At 34.5% G+C, this 15,502-nt stretch overlaps 1 protein-coding gene across 2 annotated transcripts in view; it reads left to right on the forward strand.

Annotated features, from left to right (window-relative positions):
• Nucleotides 1-15,502, forward strand: part of LOC139152608 (neural proliferation differentiation and control protein 1-like) — a 99,503-nt gene that overhangs the window by 30,804 nt on the left and 53,197 nt on the right. Inside the window, exons 1-2 of one of the 2 annotated variants that reach the window (XM_070725848.1) lie at nt 8,686-8,991; nt 14,983-15,057. In XM_070725848.1, the coding sequence (XP_070581949.1) occupies nt 8,883-8,991; nt 14,983-15,057 (184 nt within the window). In that variant the 5' untranslated portion in view covers nt 8,686-8,882. Of the gene's footprint in view, nt 1-8,685; nt 8,992-14,982; nt 15,058-15,502 lie in introns of those variants that run through there. The other variant, XM_070725847.1, reaches the window with a different exon arrangement.

Raw genomic sequence — 15,502 nt, forward strand, 5'->3', positions numbered from 1 at the left:
TTTGTATAACTGACTGTATTCTAACATAAAATGTTAAATCAGTAAGCATACAGTCAACTTCATATTGACAATCCAGCATGACAGTTATTCTGATTGTCCATTTTGCAGGAATAAAGATGATTTTTGAAGCTGACAATGAAAGTAGAGTGTATCTATTGTCATATTGATATACTGAATGATAATTATTATGGATATACAGATATGAGTGGGCCAGCTATGACTTATTAGTATAAAAATCCCCCCCCCCCCCCGAAAAAAAAAAGAAATTAAATAAATATCAACATTGTTCGAGTTTTGACGTTGTTGAAAAGAGTAAACTGTAAATTTTGGTTCAGTGGAATATGGTGATGCATTGTAAATACCAACAAGAAATTTGATTCCATTTAACATTGCCAGCAATTCAGTGGTTGCTGCATGGTCAGTTCTGTTGCCACGTCAGCATGAGTGCCAACTTGCCACGAGACTGATTGAGTTATGAGCACTTCTCAGTTCTTGAAGAGGTATCATTTTCAAGTAGGGTCACCATTTTATGGGTAAAGTATTGATATACCATCTTAGCAAAACGCCCACTGCAAGTATCTAGGGATTATATTGATGTACAGTATATGAGTTTAGTACAGCTGCTCTGTGGGACTGAAGTGGAAATGTGAATGTTGCATCAGCTTGTTCATTGTATGAATATAATAGTTTTCCTCATGACAGCCGTATGTTGTGAACTTCTACACCAGCTTGTTGGCCTGACAACATATTCGTCATCATCCATTGACCATACAGGCATGGTCACATGACCACATCCACGTGATGGCTGATTTTCTGCGTGACAATTTTGTACATTCGAAGCACATGAAGTTTGCATGTAAAAGATGTCCACAGTACCATTATCTTTGATACATGCATGAAAACAAATCCTGGTTTATTGGAAACTGTGACTGTGTTATCGAAAAAGAAAGTTTATCCTAGTGATGTCTCCTTGATAGGTAGCAAGCTCTTTGTCTTGGCAGGGGGAAAAATGATCAAAAGATTTGTCAGAATCAATGAGTATTTGAGGAACTGTCAGACATACGGATATCACAGAAGATTAAGTGGATAGGAGAGTTTTTAAAATCTGCGGATTGAATTGAATGGAAATGTCACTCTGGACTTAACGTGGAAATCGCTCAAGGGGATGCGTCACTGCCTTGTTTGAAAATTATACAGATGCTAAATGCAAATATGACAAGTGGTAATCTGTTCTGACAGGTACAAGCCAGAGTGGAATTTTGTGTACATGTACCAAATTCATCAATTTCAACCATCAAGCGTCAATGTAGATGCATAAGAGTGAAAGCATGTTGAAAGCATGTAGTTTATGTCACTCTAACATACCACATGGCATAAAAAACACTACAGTAGTGTTCTGATATGTGTTCTGCTCAATACAAGGACCAAGAACATTTCTAAGCTGTCATTTTGAATAAAGTGTTTGAATTAATAATTCTCTTGAGAGTTTGTGCGAGAGTCCTGTTAATTGAGGTTAAGACCTTTTTAAAGGCCTGAACAGTATATTTAAAATTTATAAGTTTAGGTATTTTGAAATGGATTGCACGACAAAATGAATTCAAAAACATACTCTGGATCTCAAAAATATAATGTGTTATTATTTAGAGTTTGTGTTGGATTTTTCATTATTTGTGTGATAATTTGTGTAGATGTATGTCTGCGCTAAATCGTTCAAGTTTCAACACCATCAGATTTGAAGAAAAAGGTGATTTCGTTGGTGAGTGAACATGTCACTTGCTCGATGCTGTACAGCAAATACAAGTTTACACATGCACCTGGTAAAAATGTGTTTTTGTTGGCCGATAAATCATAGGGATTTTGTCAGCTTATGAACCACTGTGCATAAATATCGGATCCATTAGTAGAGACATTTACATTCTAGTTTCTGTCTTTGAATTATTGAAATTTTAAAGCAGAGATAACAGATGTAACAGGATTGCATTTGGAAAGATATCGTTGCCTTCTGAAGAGACCTATAATTCATAATCCTATGTAATGTTATCTTTTCAGGTGAGCAAAGAGACCTTTTCTTTGTTCATCATTGTTGTTATGATTTTTTGTGCGTCATCCATTTACAAGTTGAGCCATTGATGAGGCTATTCTGAAACCTGGTTGTCTTAGCAACTGCCTCCGGTTGAGTTCAGCGTGCGTTAATCATCAGAGGGTTCACCGTTGAACAGTTAAATAAGCAGTTGGTGATCAGTGAATGATGAAAGGCTCTTGTCCTGGCAAGACACTCCAGATTTCTATCATTCCTCTCAATCTTCAGAGTTCTAAATGATGATTGAATAGTGGTACAAGTATTGGTGGAAAAAAAATTGCGTATGTAAAACCAAGTGACAAAGTGCTGCATAAAGTGTAAAATGTATGCCCTGGTATTTGTTGAATCTAACACAGCATATTCAATGTAAGACATTAACTAGGACAAATTATCGTACAAATTACAGTGCAAAGGATAACTATCGCCATGTTTGCATTATACCGTATTAGCCATTCTGATATGAATTTGTGTTTTTGTTCGGGTAAACTCTACTATTTGCCACTGAGATTTTCATACAAGTGGTTTTCTGAAATTTTTTGAAGGTTTTGTACTGAGATTTTTCAAAATATGTCGATTGAAATAATGATTGACACCATGTGCCTCTGACATTATTTATATTCAATACATTAGTTAAGAATGAGAAACAAAAAAAATGCCATGGGAAAATGTCGGTATATTTTCGCTGTTGTTTTATGGTATTTCTGATTCAGTTTGCCCTTGATTCTTGTAAGCACTTTGCTCTCTGTGACTCCATAGATGAGGAGTTTTTATTGTAGTGAGGTCAAGGCTTACCCGTGCATTACTCCTTTATAAAATTACAGTGTGTCCTGTAATTGAATAGCTCTCATCCAAACCAGTGAAATTGAACAAGTCAGTTGTTATGGAGAAAAAGGGTTATTTCTCTGAACACTACAAGCCTCTTATTGCAGAGAATGTAGAGTGAAAGGCCACATCTATGGTTATATTGTGACATACTTATGAAATCATGCGGGAAAAGAATTTACCGGCATGTTACCGTAAAGTTTAATGTTGTGAAAAACTCTGTGATAAAATTTAGTAAAAGCGGAGAACATGCTTTGCAATCAGTTTTTAAATTCTCATGCAATGTAAATTTGTAGAAAATATGACCAGGTATTCCAATACCTTTGTCATGATGTGTGAAATACACGTGAATATTTTGACATTATTTGACCATTGTACTCTAAATAAAAGGATTTCAATACCCAGAAAACATCATGCTAGGTTTGCCAGAGCCAATAAAACTGAATATCAATTTAGCCCACCATGTACGATATATATGTCAATTTAGTTGACCATATTTTCAAAGTTTTGTGGTCATAGGACCGTTTTCTTCATCTCTGTACTCATATTTGTGTATATACCAGTATGTGCAATGTGACATGTCATAGCAGAACATCTATGCTAATGGTAGAACATTTGATATTCCAGTATATATATTGAAAAAAAAGATTGACATTACGACCTTCGGGGAATACCAGCCATAGTCTGTCAAGGAAATAAGAAATTTATACCTAACTTGTCCAGAAAGACATTCGAACAATATTGAATCATAGAAATGTTCAAAACCGCCATAAGATATGAAATGGATTGTCAGCCAACCATATGGTAGTGAATAAGGTTACTTTTTGTACTGCTAGTGTAGTTTTCCTTTTTGAAAAAAACAACAATTTTGAAAGCAAGAGCTCGTAAAAACAATTACCGTACATACAAGTATGTTGATCTTATCATAAAATCCTTTTTTTTTAAACTATGTATTGCTGTTTTTGAAATAGGTCAATGGTAATAGACTCAGTTTATGGTAATTAGTTTGCAACACTGAAATTGATACAGCAAGCAGTGCAGTGTTCTGAATGATGTTACTCCTATGTTGGTCTTGTGATGTGCGCTTTAGGGTTTTGGCCCCTAGAGGGCGCTTTAACTAAACCTAACAGCATCATACAGTGCCAGAATGGGCATGACCATTTACACATATTGGCATACAAACGTGCTTTTAAATTAAGATTTACTTTTTCATCCAGAACAGCTTCAATTTACCCTACATGGCAAATTTATGTTTTTAGTACAATGTCAGAGAATGTTTCTTTGTGAAAATTGAACACATAAAGTTGTCTTAATCACAGTTACATGAAGTGGTTTTATTGATGTGACATTAAAGGAGTCTGTATAAAATGGATATTGCCTAGGGTAAAGTCTTAATTAACTTTTTTATGTGAAGATTCTGCTTAATATTTGGGAGGTAAATTTGCTTTCTCAGGTGATTCTGTTCTGTATAAATGTTAGCTTGATAGTGACATGTTTTTTTATTGAAATTTGTTTGAAACCCCGTGGACATACATTGATCCTCTCGGAAAACTAATGAATTTTTTTTGCCAAATATTGAGGAGTGTCTCTGCATGCATGATGTATGTCAATAAATTCTACTTCTCTAATCCCAAGTTAATAAACCGGTAGAACTGCATCCTCCATCTCACATGATGTTGTTCATGAAAAATACAATATTTAAAGATACGTGTAGATGTTTTGCTAAAATGTCACATTAGCATTGTTATAATGTAAAAGATACCATGTGAGAATTGCATTGACATTTCCAATAGCAGTGTAGATGTATTCTTTTGATTATTGGTAATTTTGCAGTTTAACAACAAATCTGATGTGGGAAGGTGTTCATTGGAGGAAATTGATGCCTTGTATGGCATTTCCATGGTAACTGCAACTCACCAATACCCATGAATGTATGAATTGGAAAATTAAAAACTTTGCCTCAAGTTTTCATGAATGTTTTTGAAAATCTGTGTCATAAACATCAAGTGGTGGTACAAATGAAAGTATGTATATTCCCCATGGGAATTTAGACTGTTGAGCCAAAATTTTCCTCAATCCATGTGTATCACTGCTTACAAGAATTTCATTTCCTCAGAGCCTATTTTTACACCATATGTGGTTCTTGAAAATGTTAGATTTCTGTATGTATTGTCTGTACTCTTACTGGCGAGATCTGAAAGGTTTAAAACTCTCAATATACAGTTTGCCCATGGAGAATGTAACAAACCATCATCTCTTCAACCATGATAAAATTTGAGAAAATTTTGTCCAATATCTAACGTTATAGCTGTGAATTTTTAATATTTCTACACTTATTTGGTACTGCCTACATTTTTGTTTGTTTGTTTTTTGTTTGTTTGTTTCTAGTTTTTTGGAAACACTAGGTAGTAAAATTTTAATGGTTTTCAAAGTTTTAAAGGACATCAAGCTTGTGAACATCATGATATAAGAGTGATTGCAAGATGATAAGATGTAAGTGCAAAGTTCTGGTGTGATCCATATATCATACTGACACCATATTTCATGTTTTAAACTTAAAGGGAACACATTTACACATTCTGACACGTTTGCAAACAGGTTAGCTTGTACAACTTGATTTTGAGGTATCCTTAAGTTGTCAATCAAAGTAATTGGAGTTTCCAAAACTCAATTACAAATGTAAATGCTATCAGTGAAGTGGAGTATGTATGAGTCAATGTTGATATTGTGAATTGCTATGGAAACTAGCCTTGAAAAACATTATCAGAAATCAAAATATTTTTAATGAAGGCTCATGGGATATGCAGCATGGAAATTAGTGTGTGCTGGTGGACATGAACAAATCAATGACAGGTTTTAAGTCCTCTGCCAGCTGATCTGTTGCATTTTTGAAGTTTCATTTGTCACCTGTTATATACATGTATGGTCATGTATGCATGTGACACCTTTAAAGGCATTATCGAAAATCAAAATGTATTTAATTAAGGCTCATGGGATGTACAGCATGTCAATCATTTTCAAAGTTATCAAAAATAGGTCGCTGAAGGCCATGAAACCATAAAATTACTTAATAAGCTTTTGTAGTCACTCTCATGATATTAACAAGATGGACTACTTTACAATAGCATGTAGATATCAGAAAATCATATTTTGGTGTGTAATTCTGTATGCATAATTCCTATTGATAAATGGATACAATACTATTTTATTACACAAAACTCAGAGTATGACAGGTCATGTAAATAGGTAAAATATGTTTGGTTTGTCATTCCATTGCATTAAATCCAGCCCAGATTTTGAAGAAGAAAAAATTTCAGTTTTCTTCTATCGTTTAAGTTGTCTGTAAAAATTTCAACTTGCAGCATTTAAATTTCAAGTATGCAAAGAGGAGATATAAAGAGACTGACCCAAAAAAATCATGAAAATTCCAAAATTGCTCTTCAGAAGAATACTTTGAAATCTGATTGAATTTGTGAACTGTTCGTGACGTCACTGGATGAAGTGGTATACAAATACTGGCACTGAATACGCAGTTGAGTTTTGTTTGTACAATTGAAAAATATGCTGCAGGTTAAATAGCAAACATACGGTTGAACTGCATCAAATGAGAGCACCCCAGTGACACCATTACAATGCTTGCTACATCCAGTAGACTTTTCAATGATTTCTGGCCTTGCAACAAAATTGTCATATTTCCATAAATTTGCATATATCTACTGTATGCACCAAAAGTAGAATCTTTCATCATCCAATATTGCTACAATTTTATTTTCTTTGACAAAAATAAATGTTGATCTTAAAAAATTGAGAGAAATGGATTCTCCTCAAACTGTCATTGCTTCATGATTTGAAAAAGCTAATCTCTGTCAAACAAGGTAATTAAAATGTCCAATTACTAATGAACTGCTGTAAATTTTTCTCTAAATGTTGAAAGAAAGTCAAGATGTGAAACTTGCAGTCGATGAAAATGCTAAGGTATTATCCAGGTCACATTTCATTTGACCTGTCTTGAGTTGCTATTGTTCTTTTGCACATTGTGCCAATAATTACCTTCTACATATCTAAAGAACAATATCCCAAATTACTTACACTTACACAACAGCAATTTGATTTTGGGAACTTTTTATTTCATCAGAAAGATAATTAAAAAGCATGCAGTAATAAAACCACTGACAATAACACGATTGGAACTAATTTGGGATAATTGTATGTTCTTATTTTTCAAATTTATCAAAAGTGTTAGGTGCTCTATAGCTGAATATTGCAATATTACAAATTACTCATAAAAACAAGCGTGTAACTTAAAAGGAAAAGTGGATGAGGTCACATTTGCAGATTAAACCGACATTACTTCACCATCCAATTATCCCAAATTAGTTCCAATCGTGTTCTATGCAATAATTATTACATAGAAAGCAAGATAAAAGGATTCTTGTGAAGAGAAAAAAAAGTAAAGTATTATAATGCTGACAATGTTACCTTATAATGTAACATTAAAAAAATGAATTACACTACAAATTAGATAAATCAATAATAAATAAATAAATATATAGAAGGATATATTGATGAGTGCAGCAAAGAAAAAAATGTGATAAAATAAAAATATTACTTGATTTATAAATTCAAAAAGAATGAATTCAGATTTAACTTGTCGACAATAACAATGCAGTCTACATGTGTACAGGTTGAGTTGACAAGCTGAATACTATTTATTTAGGGAGTAGAACAAGAAACTTTAATTGACGTTAAAAACAATGGTACAAAAAATCAGCAAAAGTTTCAACTACTGATCCTTTTAGTGAAGGATTTGCCATATAAGAAAGCTTATGATAAGCCTTAACTTCAAAGCAAATATACTCCTAACTTCTAAGCCAATGATTTGTTAATGATACTCCTTCAAGACATATAAGTAGGATAATTATAGAAAGCTAGATTTGTTGAAGTCAGTAAACAAGTCTATACAAGTGTACCGGTAGCTTTGCCAGGGTTCTCAGCAAAAGAAAAGATTTACAACTTTAATTTCACTCCCCAAATTTGTTGAAACATGTAAATCATTTTGTGGCACTGTTTGCCAGTTGGGTGTATACTATTATTCCTGCAGGAAATCTATCATGTTTGAACAGAACTTGAAACAATTGACAAAGAGAATTAATACAAGTGTTCCATTGTGCTGTTTGTGGTCATTTCAATGTGCCCAGCTAAACTCAGCCCCAGGTAATCAATGAACGGAAGCAAGTTAAAATACTTCATTTATTATTAATAGTGGCAAGGAAATTCTCCAAAGCCAGAACTGTTGCAGTCACTTAACCTTTTTATTGTTTCATTCAATTATGCCTTTTGGCTAGTAATTTGAAACATGAAGATTAGCCAGTGATATTAACTGAGGATATTTGGGTGAGATTTCTGAAATCCACGCTAGCAACAGGATCGAGTTTTTATTGATGACTGCTAATTTAGGAGTTGTAAAGTGTCAATTATAACAGGATTATTGATGTTCTTATTCATTGCAGTTCTAAGGAAATTTCTGCCTTTCCTTACCATCTATTATGATTTCTTAGTTTTCATCTCTTTGCATGCAGCCATTTTGATTGAGCATGTTTGGCAGATGGCCAAATATGAATTATAGTAAAAGTATTATGATTGACAGTATTTGCTGATAACAATCAATTTGTTTTGAACAAAAAGTACAAAAAATACTTCATGTACACAAGTTGCTTATAAGCTAGCCATTTACATGATTTATGGGAGAGCACTTTCAAAAGTCAAAAGCTACAACCCCCATCAGCGTAAATGGACTAGTCTGTGTGTATGTCAGCAGCTGTTACCTAAGGTCCAACAATAGCAGTTTGTAGCCGTGCACATCGATTTTGGAAGCGAATCAATCCTTGTGACATATTTTCCGTGGTGCTTGCCCAGTCTATGGGCACACATGCTGGATTTCAGTACTGATATACAGCCAAGGATGTCCTAGATCCACACGATGGGACTTAATTCAGTCACCATGCTTCTTTCACTTGTCCTGGTTCTTCTGGTCTCATTCTCCAGCCAAGGGCCGGTATACGCCAGAGCTGCGCAATCTGACGATCTAGGTAAATGTTGTAATAACAGTGTGAGTGCAACCCATTTGTCAATCATATGTACCATCACGTACAGCTGTATTCATTTTTCCTCTCCATATAATCAATCATCTTATTACTTTCTAATCTAATTTGTGTAATTACTTGTTAATCCCTTTCAAGACAGACAGGATAATAGAGTGTTATTGTTAGAGTTATTGTGTGAATATGCTATTAGATTTTACAATGCATTGTGCATTGCTGAATTGAAGCAGTATCTAGTTCCAGTCAGAAGTTCATATCTGTCATACCATACAAAACTCAATGCCAACAATAACTGAACAAACTCGGTGTAGAATAATTCTGTAAATGCAACTTATTGAAGTAAATTATACTTGAGAGTAAAGATGAAGAAATTTGTGTCAAAAGAATGACACATTGTAACTTGTTCAACTCAGTGCCAGGTATTCTGCTCCTCAGAGCAGATATGTGATAAAGACAGTATTATGTAGTCTGCATCATAAAATGGTGATGATCCTGACTGACCAGGAACTAGATGTAGGAAAGACTTAAATTGATACAAGTAATATGATTACCTGTGAGTAAAATGATTATTGTGTGAGGTATAGACTGTGACATACATGTAGCTACATTGATTTGAAATTGGGGAATGATCATATGTTGTGGCAACATTTTTCATGTATATTTCTATCAGAGCATAGAGAGAATAGTGTCACCGTCTAAGTCTCATCATGTGCTTCATTTTTATCTGTGAAGTCATTTTCATTAGCATATAACTAATGTTTTGTTGAAAACTCTGTGAATATGGAGGAAGCCAAAAAGCATACTAGGAATATGAAGCTAATGCTTATCACATTGTTATGAAAGAATTTGTGCTAGAGAGTTCCTTTTAGTAGTATGGTATTAATATTTATACCCATGTCAATCATATGGTGTGAAAGATTTTCAACTACTTAGGACATAATCTTTTGCTGAATGCAAGTCAAATAAAAAATGATCAAATTTGTTATCAAGTTGACATTTTTTATTAGAAATATACCACTATGTTTACACGATGTGCATACCGTCACTCTCATACACTCGTATACACACAGATATGATGGATGTATTTCATCATGTTATATGGAAATAATAGTGAAATATAACCCAATGGAATACGTTTTGTATTGGTGAAGACAGAGAGGAATGCATCATTTCAGCTAGGCTCTCTTTATCTCGCTGATCTTGTCTTGTGGACACACAACCAGTACCGTATGTGGCTTCCCTTGTACTGGTAGTAATCTGTATACTGGGTAGTTGTAGTGCTTTTGTATTAAAATCAATGTATATTAATAGACTATGGAAAATAAGCTCTAGGGGCAATATAGCTGTCCGGTATCAGTCATCTGTCTGTATGTATGTACCAGGTATGCATGTTTGTGTGTGTGTGTGTGTGCATGTACATGTAAGTTTTTTCAAAACTGTATGTATGCCGTTCTGTCTGTCCACTGAATTTCTCAGAAACAGCGGCACATATCAACTTGAAACTAAGTATTTAAATGTGTTTTTGGTCAAGAATTGAATTTAAAAGATTAATAACGTCATGGCTCAAAAATATGCAAATGATTCAATAAATGCTGAAATGATACAAAAATTTAAATGCCAAAATTGCCAAATCTAGACCTTAGAAATTTTTATGTACGTGTATTAAGGACTGTGATCTGGTGAAGTCATATTTTGGATTGCTTGATCTGATTTTGCAAAGTCATCTTTGAGGTTGTATAATGCTACTTTTCACAAATTGCGGTCACTGCCCTGGGATACATGTGTCTGACTTTAATTATTAGCATGTTTGATAATATGTAAATACAGGTAACAACCATGCCATCCAGGCAAACAGTATAGTTACAGTAGACATGGTTCATGTTGTAGGATTTCACCACTTCTGTACCTTTCCAATCACATGTACCAGTACATGGTTCATTGCAATCTGATTAAAATCCAATGTAGTGATGGGTCAGTCTTTTACGCTATCATACAGTGAGGTGAGGACAGCAAAAAAGAGCGTAATACAATAGCGTAAAAGACCGACCCATCACTACATCGGATTTTAATCAGATTGGGTTCATCATAGTTCTTTCACATTCTGCTCAACCTAGCAAGGGTAGATATTGTATGTAAACACTCCTCTGCATCAATGTGCCTACTCACCCTATCACAGATACCTTTGGTTTGGCTCAGTCACTGTTCTTATTATTGCTACAGCTTTGACAGTTTGACCAGATTTAATACTTGGTACAAAAAATACAATTCTGAAATATTGAAAAACAGCTGTTTATGATGATTTTCCAGCAAGATAAAGTAAATTGCAAAAAACATTGGAAGATTTCAGCCTGGACGCCTTTTCTGTCCAAACAACAATTAACAATTATAACAATTATATTTGTCACGTGTGAGTTATGTCTCATTTAGAGCAGGGTCTTACAAAACAACAGCAACAATAGCTACATGTACACCAAAATTTGGATCCAAACTCCCCTGGCTCTAATTAGGTATGGCTGACTCCACACAATTTTGATGACGTAGTGGTTTGTTTGTTCAAGACGTGATTCACCTGGCAGGTTTCTGAACATTAGCAACATATTAATCTGGTCTGTCACGTTGTTGAAATCATGAGATATTATGACCTTGGTGAATTTTTCCCCATTTGAAATTTATGAATTCAAATGTCCTATAGTATAGATTTCGGATATTGGTATCAAACTTGAACCCTAATAGCTACAACTGAAAACAGGGAAAGTGTAGGAACCCAGGTATACCAGCTGTATTTCTTCACATATAAGTCAGTTTTGTTAAAAATTGCCCTTTCACCAATACAATTGGGAAAACTTGTATAATTAATGGGCTGACCTCAAGCAAAGGCGTGCTTTAAAAATGATTCAAACGTGACATTAGGAAATGATTTCGTGTTTCACTATACATTAAAGTGAAAGATATCAAAAAGAGCAAAACCATAATGATTCAATAACCAGTGTTTACATTGTCCTTCTATGAAAATAATAGTTGTATCATCTGCTCCTGTTGCTATGGTTACAGATGATGTCAGACGTTGCCATCCTATTTCAAGGGTGGTCTCTGTTGATGTCAGAAAAACATTCAGTGATGTGGAAATTTTTATCTCCAGTTCCTGGGTTTCCAGTATCTCATGTTTTGATTTCGAGAACACTGTTTGTCTTCCCATCGCATGATGTACTTGTGTCGTTCCAGAGATCCAATGTGGTTTTAAAGTACAACGAAAGTACATCACCATCACAGCAGCTATTCAGGCATTCACATAGCCTATCGGGAATCTGAGGTTCACAGCTCTGCTCTGTGAATTACTTTCCTACAGCTGTTGAATTTTAATACAGATAGGATAACTGCACTGTATAACATTATTTCCCTGCGGAATGGATTTCTATTAATAGAATGATCAGGCACTGATATTGGAAGATGCATACTGTATTTTAGGGTTCTTACTAGAGAAGGAAAAGTTTGTTGTTGATTCAAAAACCACTTGATAATGAAAATTCACAAACGTAGTGAAGCAGATTTCTATACAATGATGAAAATTTGTACTGTTAGTTTCCAGGATTTTTCATAAAGTTAAAGGAACATTACATAAACACAAATTGGTTTGAGAACACCTGTACCATTTCTGGTGTAGCCTAATAGGATTGCACTGATATTCCTAGGGGGAACCTGGACTGGGGAACCTCGATATTTACTGAAATTCATTATGAGATTTGTTCAACAAAAATGAAAGATTATGCAAGACATTAAAAATCTATTTTTGTGGTTTACTAGCATTATTTTATGGCAGATCTCCCTACATGTACATGTATGGCCATAGACTCTTCTCACTCCGGGGTCCACTGTGTACCGGTATGTTGTAGCATACATAATGGCTGAACATGCACGGAAATTTACCAATTTGCTTATAAACCCATGAGGCAATGTTCAAGGGACACTATCACAGTGGTTCTAGATATGTTTCAATTTGTGCAGTGTGCTGTTTTTCACACACTGGATTTACCTACCATTAAACACCAGATCATGTTGGATGCAAAATTTGCTCACTTGTTTACATCAAGGATTAAGCTGTACTGAAATGCAGCTATATGCAAATAGTGTGGCGAGCTTATAGTTGTAGCGATACATCCATAAAACACCCTGCTAAATTGCCTCTGTATTTTATTTTGTGTTTTAGCCTTTTTTTTAACAACTCCCTCATTTCTCATCATTCTCTGTATTTTAAGCATCGAGTACTGACTTTTGAATATAAAACAGCGTACCTCTACGGTCAATCAACTATCGGACATTTTCCCCATGCCTACACACACGTTGGTGTACTACCAGATCTATAATATTTCTCATCATTTCCTGTGTCTATACCTACTCACTTTTATCTGATACTGTGTGGGTGAATGAAAGTAGCAACTCACCAATGATTAGGTCAACTATTCTAGCTCACCATAAAATATGGTGTGTCGGATGTGAAAAATAACACATACTGTTGGTAAAGATGCAAACAAAGTGCCTCAAACTATCAGTGTCAAAAATCCAACCACTCAGCTCATAATCTCACCAAACCAGTATGCAAAACTTTGTTATTGTTTATATTTCATGTTTTATACAGCAAATCATGAGATTAAATATACCAAGAAGAGTTGTAAATGTAGATACAGTATGAATACAGAGGCAATTTACTAGACTACATTGATATATGAAACATATAACCTCTGGTCAAATACAATGTACCTATAGTCAGAGGTCCTTGTAAAAAATACTTTTGTTATATTTGACCTATGCATGTACAAGGGATGTCACATTCAGAACACTTACAAACTAAAACATATCAACCAGAAGATACTTATGATGACGATTTAGAAAATAAATGAATATTTTTATGTGGTACTATGCATTCTTTGAAATAAAGTTGAAATTATAGTTTGTGGCTACCAGTATGTACATGAAGAAAAATGCTTCATGTTGAGGTGTTTATCGGATTATTGATTCTATTTGTGAAGAAAGTGAACTTCAAAATGCATTCAGTGTTATTGCAGTCAAACAATCTGTATAATACCGCATGTCACAGGCTAGGACAGTGTGTGCATTAATTGTGTCCGCTCGGAAGTTCTTTGGATAATAAAGATAGCTTTTAGGAGATTAGAGGAGGTAACATATGGTACAACGGGAATGTTTTGATGGAGTTGTGTCTTTTGCAATTTCACTGAACATAAAACAGTAATGATTAGACTCCAAATATGGTAATATGTACTTGTGTTTACATTTCCATGTGCCTTGATCTTTATAGGCAAGTAAACACACATCTGTTTTTCAAGAATTTCTTTAAAATTACCATAGTTGAGGAAATGGTGCAAAATGTGATAGATACGATTGCCATTGTCAACAAATACACAGGCACAGCTGATAGTCCTGTGACGTTCATCCATTTCATAGCCTGACCCAATTTTGTCAAATTATATTATTTTCCATTTGATGCTGACAAAATGATTTTTTACAATTATACAAGGCAAGGTCCCATGCTTGGTCATGTGATGATTTTTCTGAATTACAGCTTTGTCTGGCCTGTAATGTTACGTAAACAATCAACAAAAGTCGCAAATACTCTATCAGTATTTTCAGAGGTTGCTCAAAGCTGTCTGCAGGCCACTGGTTGCAACAGCTGTGGCGTGCCAAGTTTTGTCATAAATTTTCTAATCTTTCTGTGTCAGCATATTGTGGAATTAATCAAAGATTGATATTGTTATCAACCATCAATGACAACATTTGTTGACATGAAGTTAAATCATACGGCATGATATACCTGCTTTACTGGCGTTCATAGAGTTTTACATTTTGTTTTTTGTAGATGTGATAAAAATGCCTTTCATATTCTTGTGTTGCACAATTGGAATATTAATAATAATTTTAATAATTTTTGTTGCAACTCTAATGTCGATTTTGTCTCTTGTATTGCAGGAAAAGTTGTTGCAGATGATGAAATAGACACACTTGTTGCAAGGGCACATATAACATCAGATACAGCAAGCGGAGGTGAGATGTCAATGATTGTTACTTTACATAGTCACATGACAGCCATGTGATAGGTCTGAACAAATGAAAAAAAATAGGCCAAAGCTTGTATGTGGCTGCTACCTACTGTAAAGCTATCACCAAGATTATACAAAAAATTGCTTATGATTTGCATGACATAGAAAAGAAATACAACATGATACAACACGGACTTTAGTACCGGTAAGTGCATGCATGTGTGTACGTGGAAAGTTCACATGACAGGTAATAGTGAAAGTCGAAGTACATGAGTTCGAATGGTTCTACTGAAATGAAAAGGACGCCTTATGAAGGACGTCTAATGAAAAAGACCCACGTGTTCTACAGACTCAGTATGCCCAAGAGATCATGTGATGGTGGTACAAGCAAACCAATGTGTAAAAATGTGTATGGAAATACATGTATTTCTGTGAGCATTTGTGCATGT

Source organism: Ptychodera flava, chromosome 16 (assembly GCF_041260155.1).
Source record: "Ptychodera flava strain L36383 chromosome 16, AS_Pfla_20210202, whole genome shotgun sequence".
In the NCBI taxonomy this organism is placed as follows: Eukaryota; Metazoa; Hemichordata; class Enteropneusta; family Ptychoderidae; genus Ptychodera; species Ptychodera flava.